Here is a 24,013-nt window from a genome sequence, read left to right on the forward strand (position 1 = left end):
TTTCTCTGAATAATACATGTACATAGTTGAAAAAATTAAATAGTCCTAAAATACTTGAAACCAAACCAGCAGTGTTCTTGGTCTCATTCCCAAGTAAACCACTTTCAACCTCTCAGCTATTCAACGTGGTTTATACTGCTACATTTCTGAGTAATATGTGTATGTTACTATATGTCTTTATCAATTTAAAGTATTATCTATTGATGTTCTGTTATAGTAGGTGAGGATTTAAGCTCTTAAACCACTCTTTCCCTCACCTGTGTATCTTCCTAGTGTAGAGTTATATTACAATATGTAAGAATTCACTGCTGAGCTGAATAGTATACTGTGGTTACATTTCCTTTCTTTTTTTTTTTTTGTGGTACACGGGCCTCTCACTGCTGTGGCCTCTCCTGTTGCGGAGCACAGGCTCCGGACGCGCAGGCTCAGCAGCCATGGCTCATGGGCCCAGCTGCTCCGTGGCATGTGGGATCTTCCCGGACTGGGGCACGAACCCGTGTCCCCTGCATCGGCAGGCGGACTCAACCACTGCGCCACCAGGGAAGCCCTACATTTCCTTTCTTAATACTTTGTTTTTTCCTGGGGTTAATTGTCTCATTTTTTAACTGCTTGGCTTTCTTCTAATTCCTGGCTGTCTTCTCTGTCCTACAGTTCTTTTAAATTATTTTTGTCTGATTTTCTACTTGGTTAAACTCACAGATAATTTCAGTTCTATTTCTTTACTCTAGAGACCTTCATCTTATATTTGTTGTCCTTTTGCTCCAGTCGGTATTGTTTATCCTGTGGGCTTGTTGCATAGCTGTAGTCTTAGGTGATTTCTTAACTTCTTTTCTTGTCATCCTTGTGATGTAAATAGTATTGTGTTTTTGATTTTAAATTCCATCATACCATATTAAGGACCCTGCCTGTGAATGTAAATTTTGCCATTACCAGTAGATGTAATTTTAGTGATTAGGTTTGATTTTTGAGTCATGTAAATGTTTTAAGTAATTGTAAAACAAAACTAAATCAACATGAGGGAGGCTATCCTTAAAAATAAAAGTAATTAAAGGACGCTTACTGTGTATCATGCTTGTTGTGGTTAAACTACATAGAAAGGAGTTATTTAATAAACTTTAAAATATGGCAATATGATTAATTATCTATATTGGGATATATCGTGAGGACAAAAAAGTATAAACAAATCTTTAACTGCTTTTTGTAATCATATAGGATTGATATTTATTCTGAAACTATATATTGTTATATATAAATAGAGCAAATAAGTATTTATGTATTTATATATAGTCCTAGCCACATCAGTCAGACAAGAAAAAGAAATAAAAGGTATCCAGATTGGATGGGAAGAGGTAAAGCTGTCATTATATGCAGATGATATATGATATACTCTATATAGAAAACCCTAAAAACTCCACACAAAAACTTTTAGAACTAATAAATGAATTCAGCAAGGTAGCAGAATACAGGATTAATATACAGAAATCTGTTGGCATTTCATTGCACTAACAACGCAATATCAGAAAGAGAGAGTGAAAAAACAATCTCTTTTAAAATAGTGTCCAAAAAAAAAAAAAACCTAGGAATAAACCTGACCAAGGAGGTGAAAGACGTATACCTTGAGAACTATAAAACATTGACGAAGGATAATTGAAGACGATTCAATGAAATGGAAAGATATCCCATGCTCTTGGATTGGAAGAATTAGTATAGTTAAAATGGCCATACTACCCAAAGCAATCTACAGATTTAATGAGATCAGTATCAAATTACCCATGACATTTTTCACAGAACTAGAAATTTTAAATTTATATGGAACCATAAAAGACCCAGAATTGCCAAAGCAATCCTGAGGAAAAAAAACAAAGCTGGAGGCATAACCCTCCCAGACTTTACACAGTACTACAAAGCTAATCAAAGCAGTGTGGTATTGGCACAAAAATGGGCATGGATAAATAGAGAATAGAGAGCCCAGAAGTAAACCAACACACCTATGGTAAATTAATCTTCGACAAAGGAGGCAAGAATATACAATGGAGAAAAGAAATTCTGTTCAACAAGTGGTGTTGGGAAAGCTGGACAGCCTCATGTATTGATAAATCAGTGAAGTTAGAACAGTCCCTCACACCATATACAAAAATAAACTCACAATGGCTTAAAGACTTACATATAAGACATGATACCATAAAACTCCTAGAAGAGAACATAGACAAAACATTCTCTGATATAAATCATACCAATGTTTTCTTAGGTCAGTCTCCCAAAGCAAAAGAAAGAAAAGCAGAAATAAATGGGACCTAATCAAACTTATAAGCTTTTGCATGGCAAAGGAAACCATAAACAACAAAAAAAGACAGCCTACATAATGGGAGAAAATATTTGCAAGCAATGTGACCAACAAGGGCTTAATTTCCAAAATATACAAACAGCTCATACAGCTCAACATCAAAAAAAAAAAACCCAAAAAAAAAACCCAATCAAAAAATGGGCAGAACTTAAATATACATTTCTCTGAAGAAGACATACACATGGCCACATACGCATGCACACACACACACACACACACACACACTCACAATGGAATATTACTCAGCCATAAAAAGAATGAAATATTGCCATTTGCAGGAACATGGATGGACCTGTAGAAAATCATAGTTAAGTGGAGTAAATCAGACAGAAAAAAAAGACAAATATATGATATTACTTATGTGAAATCTCAAATATAATCCAAATGAATCTATATACAAAAGAGAAATCGACTCAGACATAGAAAACAAACTTACGGTCACCAAAGGGGAAAGGGAGGTAGGGGAGGGATAAATTAGAAGTATTGGGTTCACAAACTACTATACATAAAATAGATAAGCAACAAGAATTTACTGTATAACACAAGGAACAACATTCAGTATCTTGTAATAACCTATAATGAAAAATGATCTATCTTTAAATCACTTCGCTATATACCTGAAAATAATACAATATTGTGAATCAGCTATACTTCAATTAAAAACAAAACAAAACAAAAAACCAGACATCAAGCATTCGATGACAGTAATCTCTAGAGATGGGAAACAAATGAGGTGAGCTCTACAACTTGCCTCAGCTTGCTGCCTGAGAGTTTCCAAGTTTCAACACAGGGAGGGGAAACTAAGGCAGAGCCCATAGATTGCCTGAGTTGAGACAGAGCTGAGTCCTGGGACACCAAAACAAATGGAGTTCATAGGATGGAATACCAGGAAGGACAGACCTTTATACATAGAGAACTGGAGATCTTCAAAGGATTTCCTTGAATATTCAGCATGTATTGATCACATATGTTTGAGGAAACTACCCAAGGCTGGAGAAATACCCAAATGGATTAGAGGGAACAGTGCCTGGCACTTATATAGGGCTAAGAATAGTGCCTGTTCCCCTAGCCAGACTGGAATAATACTTGGGGCATTAGGTATTCAAGAGAGTCTTGCCTCAGTAGTGGAGATTAATTAGCCATAGACTTAGTACTGCTTCAGACCTACCTAGTAAATCATAAAAGCAAGATCCAAGAAGATCAAACTGTTTCCATATTACTTAGCTACATATCAGAACAATGCCCAAGAAAATTTATAGGAATACAAAAATATCCAGTACCCAACTAAGTCAAATTGACAGTGTCTGGCATCCAAACAAAGATTACCAGGTGTACAAAGAAGTAGGAGAACATGACCATTAATCAGGAGAACAGTCAAGTAATTGTACTATGTTCAAAATGTTAAGTAGAGGCATAGAAGGTAGAAAAATGACTCAAATTGAACTTCTAGAGAAAAACTACGATGTCAGAACAAAAATACACAGATAGGACCAGTGGTAGATTGGAAATTGCAGAAGAGAACATTAATGAACTTCAAGGGTTAAGACTAGAAACTATCCAAAATGAAAAAGAGAGAAGAATACACGCGTGTGCACGCATGCACATGCGCACGCACACACGGAAGAGCAGACATCAGTGAGTGATGGGACAACTTATAAGAAACCTAATACATGGTTTGGGTCCCTGAAGCAGAGGGGAGAGGGTGGAAGAGAAAAAAATGTTTGAAGAAATAATGGCTAAAAACTTTCATAATTATTGAAAACTATAAACCCACTGATCCAAGAAACTCAGTGAATTCCAGCCACGAAAGACATGAAGAAAACTACACTATGGCATGGTATAGCCAAACCACTTATAACCAGTCATAAAGAGAAAGTCTTAAGAACATCCAGAGAAAACAATCGTGTTATATAAAGAAGAACAAAGATAAAGTTGACATCACATTTCTCATTAATAGTGTATAATGCAAGCCAGAAGACAGCAGAAAAACATCTTTAAATTACTCAAAGAAAGAAACTGTCAACTTTAAATTCTGTAGCTGGCAAAAATATTTTTCAAAAACTATGGTGAAACAAAGCTGTGTTCAGGCATACAAAAACTGAAAAAATTCATCACCACCAGATCTGTACTACAAGCAATGTTGGAGGGTGTCCTTTAGACCAGGGGTCCCCAACCCCTGGGCTGCAGACCGATACCGGTCCGTGGCCTGTTAGGAACCAGGCCGCACAGGAGGTAAGCGGTGGGCGAGTGAGCGAGCGAGCGAGCGAAGCTTCATCTGTCACTCCCTACTGCTCCCCGTTGCTTGCATTACCACCTGAACCATTGTCCCCCCTGCCCCAGTCCGTGGAAAAATTGTCTTCGGTCCCTGGTGCCGAAAAGGTTGGGGACCGCTGCTTTAGACAGAAGTTAAATAATGCCCTGAATTACTTTGAAGTAAATCCCAGACATCAAATTATTTCATTTATAAATACTTCAGTATGTATCTCTGAAAGATAAAGGCTTACCAGAGTAGTAGTTTTATTGCACTTTGCTTTATCATGCTTCACAGATACTGTGTGTGTGTATGTGTTTAATAAATTGAAAGTTTGTGGCAGCCCTGCATCAAGTGTGTTGGCATCATTTTTCTAATAGCAGTCGCTCAGTTCGTTCCTCTATGTCACATTTTGGTAGTTTTCACGTTTCAAAGTTTTTCATTATAATTGTATTTGTTATGGTGATCTGTAATCAGTGATGTTGCTTTTTTTTGATATTGGAAAAAGATTATGACTCGCTGAAGGCTCAAGTGATGGTTAATGTTTTTTAGCAATAAAATTTTGTTTTGTTTTGTTTCGGCCGCACTGCGCAGCATGCAGGATCTTTTAGTTCCCCTGACCAGGGACCGAACCCGTGCCCCATGCATTGGAAGCACAGAGTCTTAACCACTGGACCGCCAGGGAAGCCCCAGCAATAAAGTATTTTTTTTTTTTTTTTTTTTTTTGCAGTATGCGGGCTTCTCACTGTTGTGGCCTCTCCCATTGCGGAGCACAGGCTCCGGACGCGCAGGCCCAGCGGCCACGGCTCACGGGCCCAGCCGCTCCGCGGCATGTGGGATCCTCCCAGACCGGGGCACGAACCCGCGTCCCCTGCATCGGCAGGCGGACTCTCAACCACTGCGCCACCAGGGAAGCCCCTAAAGTATTTTTAAATTAAGATATACATTGTATTTTTTAGGCATAATGTTTTTGGGCACTTCCTATAATATACTGCAGTATAGTGTAAACGTAACTTTTACATGCACTGGGAAACCAAAAAATTCATGTACTCACTTCATTGTGGTGGTCTGGAACTCAACCTGCGATATCTACAAGTCATGCCTGTATTATCATACCCGAAAAAGTTAACAGTTCCTTAATATCAAGCCTCTAGTCAACACCCCTCAGTTTTTCACCTCAAGCTTAGTAACCTTTGATGGTCATTGCCTAGATCCATTACTTTACCAGGAGTTGCAGTGATCATTTTATCATTCCTTCTGCTTTTATTAACTAGCAGGTCACTCTAAAGAGGAGCTTTTCCTCAACAAGTTTTTTGTTTTCCTGAATTACTAATCATATAGGAAAGAGAAATACTTGATTCTCTTCCTTTGTTTTCAAAATTATGAGTTGGTTCCTTAGCATCCTCCAAGGGGAGCAATAAAGGGTGAATGTGTATTAAGACATTAGCAGGGGACTTCCCTGGTGGTCCAGTGATTAAGACGCCACGCTTCCACTGTAGGGGACATGGGTTCAATCCCTGGTCAGGGAACTAAGATCCCGCGTGACATGCCCTTGGCGCCCCTAAAAATAAATAAATAATTTTAAAAATTATTAGAAACTCATAGTGTTTAACATAATAGAAGTATTTAAATTTACTTTAGTTATTACTCTTTTCTAACTAAAAAAAAATCTTTATGGTATACAATATGTCATACGTTATTGACAGTGTCAATATGGCATTGATATATGTCAATGTAGTTGACATACAATAAAGTGCACAATTTGATGAGTTTGAACATGTGTATATATCTGTGAAACTATCACCATAATTAAGATAGTGAATATGTTTATCTCCCCAGACTTTTCTGGTACACCTTTATGGTACCTTTTCTCTACCCGTCTCATCCTATCTCCAAGCCACTTCTGATCTGTTTCTGTCACCACTCATTAGTTTGCATAAATGAAATTATACAATGTGCATTCTTGTTTGTCCGGCTTCTTCTTTTTTAATCTTTATTTTGAATGTTTTATAGAATTTATTTATTTTTGGCAGCATTGGGTCTTTGTTGCTGCACGCGGGCTTTCTCTAGTTGCGGTGAGCGGGGACTGCTCTTCATTGCCATGTGTGGGCTTCTCACTGCAGTGGCTTCTCTTGTTGAGGAGCACAGGCTCTAGGCGCACAGACTTCAGTAGTTGTGGCATGCAGGCTCAGTAGTTGTGGCTCGTGGGCTCTAGGGTGCAGGCTCAGTAGTTGTGGCGCATGGGCTTAGTTGCTCTACAGCATGTGGGATCTTCCCGGACCAGGGCTCGAACCTGTGTCCCCTGCGTTGACGGGTGGATTCTTAATCACTGTGCCACCAGGGAAGTCCAATTTCACTACCTTTTAACGATTTCTGGTGTTTGTCATTCCTTTTCTTTTTTTCTTTCTTTTAAACTTTATTTTTTAGGCTGTGCCTTGCGGCTTTTGGGATCTTAGTTCCCCGACCAGGGATTCAACCCATGCCCTCAGCAGTGAAAACACAGAGTCGCAACCGCTGCATTGCCAGGGAATTCCTGGGTGTTTGTCATTCTTTTTTTAGATCTGTATTTCATCTGGTATCATTTTCCTTATGTCTGAAGAACATCCTTTAACATTTCCTCACAGAGCTGGTCTGTTAGTGATGAATTCTTTTGCATTGCTGAAAAAAGTATTTTACCTCCATTTTTAACAGTTTCTCTCCCCCGCTTTCTTTTTTTTGTGGTACGCAGGCCTCTCACTGTTGTGGCCTCTCCCGTTGCGTAGCACAGGCTCCGGATGCACAGGCTCAGTGGCCGTGGCTCACGGGCCCAGCCACTCTGTGGCGTGTGGGATCTTCCCGGACCGGGGCACAAACCCGTGTCCCCTGCATCGGCAGGCGGACTCTCAACCACTGCGCCACCAGGGAAGCCCCTGCTCTTTTTTTTTGGATTTCTTTTTTTTATAATAGTACTATGGTTGATTTACAGTATTATATTAGTTTCAGGTGTACAAGATAGTGATTCAGTATTTTTATAGATTATACTCCATTTAAAGTTACTATAAAATGATGGCTATGTTTCCCTGTACTGTACAATATATCCTTGTTGCTTATTTATTTTATACATACTATTGATAGTTTGTGTCTCTTAATCCCATACCCCTATCTCATCCCTCTCCCCTTCCATCTGCCTATTGATAAACACTAGTTTGTTCTCTATATCTGTGAGTCTGTTTCTCCTTTGTTATCTACAATTGTTTGTTTTATGTTTTAGATTTCACATGTAAGTGATAACACAGAGTATCTGTTGTTGTCTTTTTCTGTCTGACTTATTTCACTAAGCATAGTACTCTCTAGGTCCATCCACGTTGTTGCAAATGGCAGAATTTCATTCTTTTTTCGTTTTTTGAGGAACTTCTGTAGTGGCTATCCCAGCGGTCGCTTGTGATACTTTAACTGTGTTTGATCCACACTCTCTGGTTTGCATTGTTTCTAGCAGCAAGTGTGCTGTCAGTCTTACCTTTGGTTTCCCTGCATGCATGTAAGATGTCTTTTTTCCTTTGGCTGCTTTATCTTTTATTTTATCTTTTTATTCCTGATTTTAAACATTGATATAATGTCCTATTATGTTTTCTTCATATTTCTTCCTGGAGTTCTTTGAGATTTTGGATTTGTGGTTTGTATTTTTCACAGATTTGGGAAAGTTTTGACCATTAATTTTCCAAATACATTTCCCTACCCCCATCCTTGGGGCTCCAATGCATGTGTGTAGTAGGCCACTTGATGTCCCACAGCTGACTTATGTTTTGTACATATTTTCTCAGCCTTTTTTCCATCCCTTTTATTTTGTGATGTCCTTAAATTCACTAATCTTTTCTTCTACAATATCTAATCTGACCATAATCACCTCCAGCATACTTTTCATTTGAAAAATTGTACTTTTTATATCTAGGTGTTTGATTTGCCTTTTTTTTTTTCATGTATTCCTATCTCCTTCTCATGGTTATACTTTCTTCTACTTTTGAATACATGGAATATATTTATAACAGCTATTTTAATTCCTTGTCCAGTTCTTCCATCTTTTCCATTTATAGGTGATGTTGATTGATATGATTGCTTTTTCTTTTCCTCGTGGGTGGTCTTTTCTTACGTCTTTTGCATGCTTATTAGTTATTGATTGAATGCCGAGCATTGTAAATTTTACCTCCTTTGTCGGAGTTTTTTGTATTCTTTTAATATGTGTAATTCTGAATTTATCATTGGATGTAGTTAAGTTACTTGAAACCAGTTTGCTTTTATGTTTCATTGGGCTGGACCAGAACAGTCTTTAATCTGGGACTAATTTATCTCACTACTGAGTCAATACCCTTCCGAGTATTCTCCTTAGTGCCCCATATATTTGGAGGTCTTTTCAATTAACAGCTAGGTGAAACATGAATGATTGCTTGACCTGTGTGACCTTCAAAATTGTTCTGCATGCTCCTTGAAGGCAGTTTCTTTTCCAGCTTTGGACCTTTTCATCACACACCTGCGCTTGTAAGTACTAAGCCAGTAAAGACTTAAGGGGAACCTTTCACAGATTTTTGGAGTTCTGTGTTGATCGCTTGTCTTCAGTACTCTGCCTTGTAGATTCTAGGTGTCTTGGCCTCATCAGTTCTGAATGCTGTCTCCTCACTTGAGGGGGCCTCTAGACCCTGTTTAGGTTCACCCTACCTGTGCTGCAGGCTGGAAACTCCATCCAGGCAATTGTAGGACTAACCTTGTTTCTTTTCTTCTGAAGGATCACTGCCTCTGTTGTCTGATGTCTGAAACCTATGATTTTAGGGATTTGGTCTGCTTTTTTTAGTCATATAGGGTGAGAGGATAAGTTATTATTACTCTGTCATGGCTTAATGAATAAGTGTACTGCCTAGGATGTAACGGAAGGCATCTTAGTGAGTTGCCATTAGCGAGAACTATTCTCCTTTGCCTGCACAAATTAACGGGTGCTTTAAAAGTAGTGTTCAAGCAGAGGTCATTTGTCATCATTGGTTGTGGACAGGTTGGGAAGGTCAGGAAGCCTTGATCCACTGTCCTTTAGGGTTATGAGGGAGGTATTAAGTCATTCTAACAACATTTTTATCCTATTTCCCCTGATGTATTGGTAAGACTATCCTATCACCTACTTCAATAGTGAAGAGGGAAATGACCAAGCATGCCTCAGCTCCTTTTTCAACCTTATGTGTGTTTTTTATATGTCATGTAGTGTCAGGCCTCTCTTGTTAAGTTTTACCTCATCAAGGGTTGGTGATAGTATGTTGTGATACTTAATTGCATTAGATTATAAGACTGGAGAATTGTGAAATAGTTCCTCATCAGGAAAGGTTGAAGGTGGCACAAACGTTAGAATTTTAAAAATGATTTTCAAAAAGCTCCATCCTTATTGCCTTTTTAAAAGTGGGGTGCCTAGTGTTTGGATGTTGAACTACCTTGTGTTAGAATTATTTTAGTAACAGACTTTTATTTTTCAGTTATTCAAGCGAAGAAATGTTGCTACAGCAGAAGAAGAAACAGAAGAAGAAGTTATGTCAGATGGAGGCTTCCATGAGGCTCAGATTAATAACATGGAGATGGCACCAGTAAGTGGGATAATGAAAGAACCTCTTTTTACTCTTTTTCTGATGAAGATATGAGGTTAGATCTTTTTTGGAGTTTAAAATAAAAAGGTTAGGGGAGTTCCCTGGTGGCCTAGTGATGAGGATTCTGGGCTTTCACTGCAGTGGCCAATGTTCAATCCCTGGTTGGGGAACTGAGAGCCTGCAAGTTGTGTGGTGCAGCCACACAAAAAAAAAGGTTAGATGGCTACAAAAAGTACTTGGCATTTCAGTTTTAAAAGGAAACTATATCTGTAAACTCGTGGTTCATAAAATGTTTATTATATTTTGAATAACATGCAGTTAAACAGAATTAACTAATTTTGAGATCAATTCAGCTATTAAAACTTAAAAGGATAATTATAAAATTATTCCTTAAAAGTTGATAATAAGCAATACTTTAAAGGAAATCCCAATTTGTTACTCATTCCAAGTACAAAATTGGGCATATTCATATGATTTTAAAAACTGATTCCACATCACAACTATTGGAATTTTCTATTGTAACCCATTTTGTAACTTTCTTGAGGTTGCATAAACAGATAAAAATTATGCTTTATTTATATGGATCACACCTGTCTAGATTTCCAGTTTATTTTGATCAATTGTATATGTTTTAATAGATCATATATATACATGGTTTTCAAAAAAAGAAAAATCTTTTTCTGCTGCCTTAGTCACCCAGTTCTTTCCCCACTGGCAACCACTGTTAGTAGATTCTTATTATTCCTTTTGAGAAAAACCCCTCTCTTTTTTTTGGCAAATAGTAGCATATTCACAGTATTTTATAGATTTTTTTCTCTTTTTTTACTTCATAGATATCCAGTTTTTATGGACGAGCTTTCTTTTGGAATTAGAGCAGTTTAAATTGCTTTGGAATCTATGTAGACGTTATTGCCAACACTATTATTTTGTGAACTGTTCTAGGCTCTTCAGGAAGTTGAAGAGTTCTCTCTCTCTCTCTCTTTTTTTTTAGTGGACGTTAAATGATTATGAAGTATTTTGTGGACTGTATTACTCAGGGTTCTACAGAGGAAACAGAACCAATTTGGGGGTGGGGGGAGAGGAAGAGAGAGATAGATTGGTCCACCAATTGTTTGATTTTAAGGAATTGGCTCATGCAATTGTTGGAGCTGTTAAGTCTGAAATCTGTAGGGTAAGCCAGTAGGTTGGAAATTCAGGTAAGAGTTGATATTATAGGTTTTTTGTTTTTTTTTTGCCACGCTGGGTCTTTGTTGTGGCACGCAGGTTCTTCTTCGCTGTAGTGTGCGGGCTTCTCTCGTTGTGGCATGCAGGCTTAGTTGCCCCACAGCATTTGGGATCTTAGTTCCCCGACCAGGGATTGAATCTGCGTTCCCTGCATTGGAAGGCGGATTCTTAGCCATTGGACCACCAGGGAAGTCCCGATATTGTAGTTTTGAGGTTGATTTCCTTCTTCAAGAAACTTCAGTCTTTGCTCTTCAACTGATTGAATGAGGCCTACCCATACTTTGGAGGATAATGTGCTTTACTCGGGTGTACTGATTTAAATGTTAATTACACCTAAAAAGTACTTTCACAGTAACATCTAGATTGGTGTTTGTCCAAACAACTGGGTACCATAACCTAACCAAGTTGACACATAAAATTAACTGTCCCAGTGTATTCCTTGTCATTGTGGCATCCATACCCAACTCCTTAAACCATACTGAGTCTCAGATAAAGACAATGACAAGGTCATGCCTCCTTGTAACATGATACAGCTCTCCTGCATGCAGCTGAAAATGCACTAACCTTTTCCCCAGAAGGGGAAAAGTCCTTGGGTGATATTTACTTCTCTCTTGGATATCCTGTAACTTAAATACTCTGATATGAAGTTAACAATATTTAAATACTATGAATGTAAAGTTAATACATCTTATGTTATATGATAAGGGGATAAGAGAGGGAAGAAAACAAAGATATATGTGGAAATATAATCATAGCAGAATCATACAGGTACTTTTGCTTATTCAGGAATCAGACTTATAAGTTTCAAAGTAGTTACTTTTCTGACTTGTAAGAGCAGAATGCTTCATTCTCCCTATGGGTTATTCTTTTTTTTTTTTTTTTTTTTTTTTTTTTTTTGCGGTACGCGGGCCTCTCACTGTTGTGGCCTCTCCCGTTGCGGAGCACAGGCTCCGGACGCGCAGGCTCAGCGGCCATGGCTCACGGGCCCAGCCGCTCTGCGGCATGTGGGATCTTCCCGGACCGGGGCACGAACTCGTGTCCCCTGCATCGTCAGGCGGACTCTCAACCACTGCGCCACCAGGGAAGCCCCTTATGGGTTATTCTTAAGTGTTAGGTATTGCTTACCAACCATCTTGCATGTACAGCTCAGTGCAGCTTTCTTCACAGTTTATCTTCTTGACTGTTACCCTTCATGAAATGATAAGAACTTTATTTCATTGTGACAAATGATCCTGAGAAGAAAGTTTAACCACTAATGCTGAGGATGGCTTGTAGTGGGAAATGGGAAAGTGCTAGTAAAGCAAGAAACTAGTGGGAAACTGGAAAGTTTTAATAAGGCAAGAAAATAGAAATTTTAAATAAATTTAAGAGTCAGCTGTTGAATTTGACAGTGGCAAGAATCTGTGATTTATATAAGACTACTCTATACTCATTCAGTAAATATTTGTTGAGCGTCTAAAGTATGCCACCCATCAGGGATGTAGTGGTAAGATAGACAGGGTGTTTTGCTTTCATGGAGGTTACAGTATACTGGGGGAACCTAAGCAATAAACAGATAACTAAGAAGAATAACTGATAACTGAAAAGGGCTGGGCATAGGATTAAAATAAGAGTGATGTGATCGCAGAGATAGAGTAGCTGCTTTAGATTTGAAGGTCAGGAAAGGCTTCTTTTATAATTTAACATTTAATCTGAATGACAAGGAACAGCCAGCCATGTGATGAGCAGGAGAGGAAGAAGAATAAACACCTTGTCTTAGTGTTTACTACTAACATCACTTTCTCACGGTTGTGAGCTTTTTAATGATAGACAAAGATTTTTGGCTTCATCACATTATTAATCATCTCATACATTTATATATGCAAAGATTATCCTACTGTTGTGTAACTCTTGTAGATAAATATAATTAACTCAGTAACTTGGCCACAATTTGTACTATCTTTATTTTCCTTTGAATTTAAGTTAAAATTTTATTATATTTGTATTTTGTTTGTGATTCCAGGGTGGTGTTATTACTTCTGACATGATTGAAATGATATTTTCCAATAGCCCAGAGCAACAGCTTTCAGCAACACAGAAATTCAGAAAACTGCTTTCAAAAGGTGAGTTCTGAATATGTTAAGTATATTTTTCATTTATTTACAAAGTATTACTTTCCCATAATCTGTTTTTCACACTACAGATAACTTGCTTTGGAGTATCTCTATCAACAGAATAAAAGGACACATACAGACATAGGTATATTATGAGCCATGGCTAATTTTTGAATTTCCTTTTTTATTTGTGTGATCTTACCAGGACCAGAAGGCAGCATTATTTTCATTTCTGAGGTATCTTATAAAAGATCTTAAAGTGATAAGAACAGTAGCAATATTTCATGTTAATTCAAATTGAGAAATTCCACTCTTTTTTAAGAAAAACTTAAAATATCACTTGAAAGAGTAGTGATTGTTGATTCTAATGTTAGCAGTTTATCGCTGAAATTTAAGTATGGATTTATTGGTGGGCAGGATAACTACCTTTTTGGTGTGTGTGTGTGTATAATTAGGGTAGAATGGGATATAATACTTCTTGTTATCTGGGCAAGTGAGAACTCTGGAACTCTGAGCCATATTAAAATGTTGATAGTAAATCAGCATTAAAACAGTTGACCACCCCCTCCCCCCCATAGTAAGTTATGGTTGTTTGGAGTCATTAGTGGTAAATTAATATATCCCTTGAGGTTAACTGGAAAGAAAACCTACTGCCAGAGCAAAAAATAATTGCTTTTTGGATGACCACCTGTTAAAAATAGCTGAAGGCCATTATCATATTACCGTCCCCACCCTTCTAAAAATGTCTTATCTCTTTTTAGCATGCTGAGATGGGTTTCTCAGATAATGTGGTTTTCCAAGGTCTTTCAACACTGCTGCTTTCCTGCATGTATTCTAGTTTGCCAGCCATTCCTCTTAAAATGTGATAATTAGAATACAGTACTCCAGATGCATTCTTATTACTCTAAGGTGTGGTGGGAGATTGCCTTCCCTGTCCTGAAACTATACATTCCAATAATGTACTCCAGGCTAGCATCATTTATTTTGGTTTATTTTGGTAGTCATGGCATAGTAATGCTTCATTGCATTTTCAGCGATCTATACTCCCTAGTACTTTTCTTTATGAACTATTTTTAGGTTTCGTCTGTGAAGTCATGTGGATTTTAAAAAATTGCTTTAAAAAAAATCTAAAAGCTGAATTTTGCTTTATCCCTGTTGTTTTATTGCCATTTTAGGCTTATTGTTATTCTTTCTATATGTTGTTTCTGTAATCTAGCACGTTAACTACTTCATTTTTATTGTCATCATCAAATTTATTTGTTGTGTTTATATGAATGGTTGATAAAAATGTTGAACCAGGCAAAGAACATGTCATTAGAGCTTGCTGCAAATTAACATTGAACCATTAGTCATCCCTTCCCAGTACAGGCCATTGACTTAGCTAAGAGTCCCTAGTAGTACTGTAATCCAGCCGCCATTTTTCTTGCGTAGCTACATGAATGTCATCAAAAACTTTGTCAAATGTCTTGCTGAAATTACAATGCTAATCGTTTAGGACATTTCTAATCTATTTGCCCAACAAGTTTCTATTGAATGACTTTATTTATAAGATACTCTATTGTCATAAATGAAAATGAGATTAATTTGGCAAGTCATTCTTAGTGAATTTCTGCTGACTCCTACTTATCACTACAGCAGTAAAATTAGATCCTGCAAGCACAGAATCTCCTAATCCAGTTTTTTCCGACAATTTATGTTAAATAAAAAAGACTTAAAACCCATACACAGAAAAAGGGTTAGAAGGAAGTATACCAAAATAATAACAGTGGTTGTCTTTTGATGTTTTTCCCCATACTTTCTAAGTTTTCTAAAATAGTAGAGGCAGTAATTTTAAGAATTCTGCCCATCATATTTCCATATTAAGGCTTCCCTTATTATGAAATCTTTTAACTACCCTAGTCTCAAAGTGACTGAACTCAGTTTTACATTTTTTTTTCTGTTTTGGATTTACAATATGAAAGAGATGCTGAAGATGGAGGGAGGGATATTATGAAGTAAGTTTGAGTTTTATAAAGTCCTTGCCTTGAAATCAAAGGATTATTTTTCTTCTTTCCTTTTATTTTTATGGGGAGACAGAACCTAATCCTCCTATTGATGAAGTCATCAGCACACCAGGAGTAGTGGCCAGGTTTGTGGAGTTCCTCAAACGAAAAGAGAATTGTACATTGCAGGTGCGGACCATTTTCATTTCTTGCCTCATATCTTAATTCCCTTTACAAAGTTACATTTTGTATACAGATTTGTTACTTATTTTAATCTATATGAAGGGTTAATTTTTTGATACTGATGTTCCTGACAACCACATTGCAAGCTGCTTTGATAGCTTTGTTAACATCCAGGCCCTTGGTTTTACTCTTTAAAATTCTTGTTACTTTTTATTTTATGATGACTATGGATCATGCTTACCTGGTAGGGAATTGTTTGCAGTAGAGGAGCCATTATAAGGACCTAAGTGTGGACTATGTAAAATTTGGTTCTGAAGGATTTTTAGATTGTACTTGTTGGGTTTCTCAGGGCTCTGTAACATGGGCTAGATCAGACACTCACTGATCCCCAAACCTGGTACTAATTAATCCTTCCCCTCCACCCCCGGCCCCACCCCAAAAGAGCTGACAAGGATGTAGCCTTGTTGGGAATGTGTGTGCTTTCTCCTGTGTTAATTTACTGTATTAGTACTGCTGTATAGGGGTTCCAAGAGAAAATTCTACAGCTTCTGGATTAGATAATTTTTACAGTAAAAAGAACCAACTATCAACTGACTCTCATCTTGGGAGTTATCTAGAAATTTAAAAATACTATATTGTTCCTGAATAAAGTTGGATCTTAAATAAACTAGTAATTAAGTAATTCAGTAGCTAGACTTCCTTGGAGTAACCAACTGAATCAATTTCTGAGTTATTCTTTAACAAATACCTGTGATTCCTAAATTCTCACTTGTAGGATCTAATCTGAGTGGCTCAGGCCCTTTAGAAAGATTCTGCAACTATAAAGATTGGTTAGGTCCTACATAGATTACAAAATGGGGTTATTTTTCCAAGTAAATATTTGCTAATAACAAGTTAATCATAAAGATAACTTTCACCCCCATGTTTACCTTTGCCTTACTCTAAGGGTGTAATAAGGACTGGGGCATCTTTATAAGTATAAGTAACAGCTCCTCTCCCCAGGTTCCTTACTATCCAGAGCATTATTGATAATTCATAAGACTTGATGCTTTGTCTTGATATTTTCTCTCCTTTCCTCCCATCCCATCCTTCTCTCTCTTTTACTCTCTTTGTTGCGGTGATGAGTTCCTTCCAGAGGAAAAACAGGAAGTCCAGAAAAGGTAGAGTACTTCAGTGTCCCATCAGTTTTTCTTCTCCAGTTTGACATTTACTAATCCCCAAGTTCATTTGAATTAAGATTCTGTTTTGTTGGCTGCTTCCTGGATTGTAATTCTGGTCCCCATCTAAGGCCAGGATCACCAGACACCTGGAAAATAATCAGGTTCACCTAGAGAGCAAAGAAAGAGGACTTTTCTCAGAAAAAAAGGAAATCCAGACAACCAATACTGCAGAGAACAGAGCCTGAGCCCCTTAAGCAACCTGTCAAGAGAACCAGAGGGACCAAATGAAGAGCCTTACTGCAGTTTATCATTTGAAAAGCTTTGTAGGAAGAGGGAGGTAGGGAAAATTTATCATTTTGTTCATGTGGAAGTATGTTTCTATCCTGTCTCTGACAATGAGAGTAATTCAGAGATATTAAATTTACTTCTGGACTTAGCAGTTTTTAGTAGGTGGTTGCAGAGGTCCAGTTCCTTAGTGTGTTAAAGGAAGATGGTATAACTTTCTAGTCCTAAAATGAAAAATGTCAGAGAATTTGGTTTTTCCCCATCCCCACCTTCTCCAGTATTCCCTAAAGAGCACAGTATATTCTCTCAGGCAGTGCCCTCTCCTGGCTAACACTTGTAAATTCTACATCGGTTTTGATTTTGTAATCCTAGAGTTTGTATCTTAACACATCTGAAGATGAAAGCCTTCAGAAATCTCTAATTTGCTTCTATCAGAATTCTCAGATTCCACCCTTGTGCAGCCTAACTAATAATTAGGCTGAAAGATTGAGAAATGATTCCTCTGGAAGTGACCACCTCATGATTTTCACCTTAGCGATCCAAAGACTCTAGAGATAACGAACCTGTTTATTATATAAAGGTCATCATCCCCAGCTTTTCTTCTGTGTGCATTTAAGCACAATATGGTGTTCTTTCTCCAGTGTGACTAATGGGTACCCTTCACTACCCCAGAAGCAGGAGGAGCAAATATATTGATGGAGACCTTAGAGCCAGGAGACTTCATTGTTAAATAATTAGACATGCTCTGGGAAGCTTGGAGGGTATTCCTTCCTCTGTCTTCTTGGAGATCACTAGGATGTGAGTTATCCATGATATTCCTACCTGCTTATTAGAAATTTGAATAGTGTGTCTTTGGAATGGGGTGTTTGCCATTTCTCTTCTAGAAAGAGAGTAATAATATGTAGTCATGATAGCTAAACTGAATAATAAATCACTGGACAAACTTATTCCCTTCATTCCATACATAAAGAACTGTGAATCCTAGTGAAGGGTTTCTTCACTTTCTTTCTGGCTTTCCTTATCAGTGGGATACTGCAAACCAGGGAGATAAAAATGCCTGCTTTTGGCAGTGCTACCTAGATACTCACTTGCCCTCAGATGAGATGAATATGGTGGAATCTAGGACTTCGGAAGCCGACTCTGCCGTTTAACTAACAGCATTCTCAAACACAGTGACATGTAGGCCTCAGCCATACATGAGAGCCTTGACATGAGATTGGTCTGCCTTATGGTGTATTCCCCGGGCCCACTTGGTTTGTTTTTTTGAGTCCAGGTCCAACATCTTTGTACTGTCCTTTGCAGTGCTGAGATGGTATATTCCCAAACCTTCTTATAGAAGCTTATAAAAATAGCTAGAAATAAGTAAATTGCTTCCTAGTTCCAGTCATTAAACAGATACTCCTCTTAAAGTTGTAAATTTGAATTAAATTGGTTTAGTTTTCCCATTTCTACCTTTCTTGTCCACACTAAAAGCTTAATGTGGTAAACTGCAGTTAAGCCTTCATCTTCCTGTGTTTTTTCCCCATCTTCATTGATCCCTCTACCTATCTTAAAAGGTTGCTCAGATGACTCAGGCACTGTTCTCTGCAGAGTTTGATATCTGGATTTATTTTTCTGATGTGAGCCTCTCTTTTCACTTGCTCTCCAGGTGAGCCTGGCATTTGCTAGGAACCAGAGTGGAACCGGCAAAGTGGCCAGCAACAGAGTCCTGATCCAAATGGAGAAAGGGAACCAGGCGTACTTCAACCTGGAGTGGGAAACTTGATAGGAGGTCAGAAGTACTTCAGTTTTGGATTCTCATTTTCCTTATTTTAAGGAACTGAGCACCAGAAGGTAGAGATTGAGAAAGGAAAAAGAGAACATACCAAAATCTTCAGCGTGCCCTTCAGATTTCAGTTGTAGCCTTATTTAGAAAGTTCTGGACAGTGAAAAATAACAGTGGAATTACAATTTGTAAGCAATCACAGCTGCATGACAGGTTGTTTCCTTGCATGATGCCATTCTTGGAACACTAAGAATATAGTAGTTTAAAACAAAGAGGAGTAAAGATTATAATAGTTTTGGGTACTACTTCAGGTGATACCATTTCTTAAGTTTTTCTCATTTCATCTTGTTGCTGAGTTTTTCTTGAGTTGCATGGTTAAATTACCTTTTCTGGCCATTTCTATTATAACTTTATGCAATTGGTTTTGGTATCAACTCTGGACATTCCCATTTCACAACTCTCTTTCATGTTAAAATCTAGTTTGGGACCTGAGACGGAAATGTTCACCCCACTCAAAAAAATAAAGACTGCAATACCCAGTGAAAGAGAAACTACATAGTTCAAAGTACAACCAGTTTTTTAAAAACATACTTACATATTAAACACATTTGAAAGTTGCTTCTTCCAACACTTTAATAGGGATCTATACTCATGAGGAGTTCTCAGTCTCTCTTTCTCTCTGCCTCTCTCTCTGTTTCTCTGTTTCTGTCTCTCACTCTCTCTCCTCCCGCCTCCTTCTCATGTCACACATATACACATGGGTATAGAAAATTGCACAAATAGAGCTTGATAAGTTTTTACAAGGTAAACATCACAGTAATGAGTGCCGTGTGTGTGTGTGTGTGTGTGTGTGTGTGTGTGTGTGTATGTGTGTGTGTGTGTTTCAATGCCTCATTAATCCATGAATATGATTTGAGTTTTCACCGGCCCTCTGGTTATAGTTATTCATCTACTTCTTTCCCCGGTAATGGCAAAACTACTTTCTGATTTCCATTCTTACCAAGAGAGACCTTGAATCTTGTTTGCCTTCAGATATGTACTTTTTAGTGATAAACATAACTCTGGTACATTCTTATTTTGTTGAGAAGTCCTAACTTCCGAGTTTCTTCCATTCATGTTCTGGCTGTTATTTACTTATTCTCCATTCTCCTAATCATTGTCACTCTATACTGTTTTGCCTCTCCATTTTATTCATTTCAGTGGCATCTGGAAATCTGTCTTTTTCTGGGAGACCTTTGGGGCTAAACCTCATCAGACAAACAGCAGTTTGACTTCTGTTAGCAATTATCATTCTAATTTCTTCTCATTGATAACTCTTTAATATATCCTTTATCTACTCAGTTTATTGTCACCATTTCTTTTGCATCAAAATTTCACTGCAAACCTTTTTCTCTTTGATATAGATTGCTATATATGCTGATCTTATTCATTCTTCACAGGTTGCTTTTCCTCAAAGTTTTCATTTTTTTGACATGGTCTCAGATGCTGATGACTCTCTGTTGAACTTTGAGCCTTTCTTCTTGTAGGAAAGTTGGCTTTTGTACCCACTCCATAGTTCATTTTCCTAGTAAGCAAAAGAAGCTACATTTTAGGTGAACTGTGTTTTCCTTTTAGCATACCCTAAATAATAAATAATAACCCTAAATAATCTGTCGTATCATTATTTGAAATTTCTTGCCCTAGATACCAAAACTGCAAGCAATTGGAAGACTCTTGTCAGTGTTATAGGTGTGTTTCAGAGAGGAAACTATGGTTGGGGCCATAAGCCTACTAAATTAGGAGCCTGTAATCTAGCTCTCTTTGACTGGCATTACTCAAATGATTAGTGATCATTGGATCTTTTTCTGATAGTTTCCTCATTCATAAACTAGAAAAGCCAGGCTTCTCTGGGTTGTTGTAAGGAACACCTGCGAGTATGTGAATAATGCTTTGAAAGTATAAAGTACTGTATAAATGTCAAGTTTCAATTCAGACAGACTGAAAAGGGTTTGTACATTGGTTTGAGTAGTAATTTAATTACAGAGGTGATATGAGTTTTTATTTTATGAAACTCAGTGTTTAAAAGTCTCCTGAACTTCTCTTATAGCAAAGAGTTATCAGGCAAAAAAATGTTTAACTGTGGTGCTCCTAGTCTGGCCTCCCTGCTGCTGTAATATCAGTGTCCTAACTAGATATCAGACCACTTTATTTCACTTCTGTATATCAAATTTTAGGTTTCTTTGAATATCCCTTCTTTAAGTGTCTTCTGCTATAAATTTACTATCATTCATGTAGCTTTGGACTGGGCTAATCAGATTGTCTTCCCATTTCTTTCATTTTCCAGTACCCCAAGTGATTGGCGATTTAGTTTTCCATATGACACCTGCCTTTCAGTTGACCCCAAAGCTTAAAGGAGTCACAGCTCCATCTTTTGATGACTTTTTATTGATTTCTCATTCAAGGGGCATGTCACTGAATTTTTTTTCTTCCCCATATGTGCTTCATTAAAGAATATTAAATAGAAGACAGAACAGGAGAAGGAAACAAAACTAAAGTTTATTTAAGAACTCTAAATAGAATTGTAATATAAGTTCATTCTTGGATTTTAAGAGGTCATTCTTGGATTTCATCATATTAGGCTAAAGAGTCAAGTTACTGTAGAGATGTGTAGAATTAATAACGTGCTGTATTTTTTGTTGGCCATAATTTCCTTCATACTGTTTACCAGTTTATCAACTTTAAGAATGCTCTTTTTAAAAAAGTCTTACCTCTGTGCCTTGGTTTGGAGACTTCTCATTTATTGGAAGCTCTTATGCTCTGAAGTTGCCATTTCTGTTAGTTGTATGCCCGTTAACTCTCGGACTACTTATCATTTCAGTTGTCTTCTGCCTTTTTCACTCTGCCTGTATTTTACACATTTTACAGTTTTATTCTTTCGCCATTTCACTCTGCCCATTTTATAGAAATTATTTGATTTTGTTTTTATTAGATAATAAACATGGTTTAAGGCCAAAAGGTACATAAAGGCTTTACTGTAAGTGCCTATCCTTCCCATACTTGTTTCCCATTCACCTCGAGCTCTCTATGTAAGTGACAGGTATTTACAGTTTATTGTGACTCCTTCAAGAGATATTCTGTGCAATAAGTAAATTGATGCATATATTCCTTCTTAACCCTTTTGGAAAATACAGTATGGTACCATATTAATGTACATTGTTTTTCTTTTTCCTCCATTTATGTCTTGGGAGATCATTCCATGTCAGTATATGAAGCACTCCCTCATTCTTCTTACGGTCTCATGTCAGCTCTGCCTTGATCTGAAATTTTAGACACCCTGAGTATTCCTCTAGGCTAAGGTTATTTCTTCAGGAATTCTTCATTTAAAATTAATATAGTATTTACCTGATAGATTATGTGTAAATAATGATCTCAGATTCTTTTCTTCATGCACAGAAAACCTTATTGTTATAAGTAAACAAGCTATTAAATTCTAATAAGATAATGAAATTATTTTTATCTTTATAGTTTGAGTCAGCTTGGGTACTGACAAATATTGCTTCAGGAAATTCTCTTCAGACCCGGATTGTGATTCAGGCAGGAGCTGTGCCTATCTTCATAGAGTTGCTCAGCTCAGAGTTTGAAGATGTCCAGGAGCAGGTAAAAATTGAAACAAGTAAAGAGAAGCAGGTCAAAGAATACAATTTTTCCCTTCAGTCTTATATTCAGAATCTCAGTTTTACCGCTTAGATATGACAATCCATGGTTCATCACAGGGAGTGTTCTAGAAATCTAAACTTAACCAAAATAGAAAATTTCATAGTGAATATAGGCAGAATTTCTCCTAGAAACATAAAACCATTTTTCTCTTCCAACCCTGAAATTCTTTAAGTCCCATAGATATACATTTTAGACCATGTAAGCAGTTACTGAGTTTTTTCTTATAGTAATCTCTCGTGTTGATTGACATAGCAAGTCTTTGCCACTTTTGTGCAGAAAATCACTTAGAAAACATGAAATTTTAATTACCGCAAAGTTTGTCAAATTCATAAATATAAATCATTACTAAATGAATATGACTTTCTTCTACAGCTTTATTGAGGTATAATCAACCTACAGTAAACTGCATATGGTTAAAGTGTATAATATGATGTTTTGACATATGTATATATCCATGAAACTGTCATTACAGTCAAGATAATTAATACATCCATCATCCCCAAAAATTGAGTAAAGTTTTCTGCATTTTGGTTGCTCTTAAATTCTTGGCTCACTGTTTTCTTTTGTAAGTAAGCTTAAAATACATTTGTAATCAGCTGAGTAAGCCATTTGGATCTCTGCTATGTTCCAATAGCTGTATGGAATGTTACTTAAGGGTAGGGCCCCCTAAGATTAAGAATATGTATAAGGGGCTTCCCTGGTGGCGCAGTGGTTGAGAGTCCACCTGCCAATGCAGGGGACACGGGTTTGTGCCCTGGTCTGGGAGGATCCCACATGCCGCGGAGCGGCTGGGCCTGTGAGCCATGGCTACTGAGCCTGTGCGTCCGGAGCCTGTTGCAACGGGAGAGGCCACAACAGTGAGAGGCCCGTGTACCACAAAAAAAAAAAAAAAATATATGTATAAGAACTGGTACCTCCTTTTAATAAGTTTACTCCCATGAGTATTCAATACATGTATACTTATATAATAGTATTGATCTTCTTCCACCAATCCCACAACTATTTCATTTGACTCCCTGTTGAGTGAACTTAGGGGTTTTAATAGTTAATGTCCATGTATAATATGTTGATTAACTACTGTATAATTTTGTAAAGAGTTATTGTGATATGTTGGCATCTTTTTTGAAGGAATTATGAGAAAATTAAACTCTACAGCCTGTCATTAATGAATAATTCTTTCACAGGCAGTCTGGGCTCTTGGCAACATTGCTGGAGATAGTACCATGTGCAGGGACTATGTTTTAGACTGCAATATTCTTCCCCCTCTGCTGCAGTAAGTTTCTTTTTCTTTTTCTTTTCTTTTTTTTTTTTTTTTTGTGAGTAATAAAAATACGGGAAGTTCCTCAGAAAACAGTGCATCTTTGGAAATCATTTTGGATTTCCTAGTGTTACTTTTCATTACAGATATTTTCTTACTAACTTGTTTAGATCATTTC

General features: G+C 37.3%; 1 protein-coding gene across 1 annotated transcript in view; it reads left to right on the forward strand.

The window, feature by feature from the left end:
• Window positions 1–24,013, forward strand: part of KPNA1 (karyopherin subunit alpha 1) — an 83,629-nt gene that overhangs the window by 37,714 nt on the left and 21,902 nt on the right. Inside the window, exons 3-7 of the mRNA XM_032631484.1 lie at window positions 10,082–10,189; window positions 13,416–13,515; window positions 15,583–15,677; window positions 22,386–22,517; window positions 23,762–23,850. Coding sequence (XP_032487375.1) covers window positions 10,082–10,189; window positions 13,416–13,515; window positions 15,583–15,677; window positions 22,386–22,517; window positions 23,762–23,850 — 524 coding nt within the window. The remainder of the gene's footprint in view (window positions 1–10,081; window positions 10,190–13,415; window positions 13,516–15,582; window positions 15,678–22,385; window positions 22,518–23,761; window positions 23,851–24,013) is intronic.

The sequence above is a fragment of the Phocoena sinus genome, chromosome 4, assembly GCF_008692025.1.
Source record: "Phocoena sinus isolate mPhoSin1 chromosome 4, mPhoSin1.pri, whole genome shotgun sequence".
In the NCBI taxonomy this organism is placed as follows: Eukaryota; Metazoa; Chordata; class Mammalia; order Artiodactyla; family Phocoenidae; genus Phocoena; species Phocoena sinus.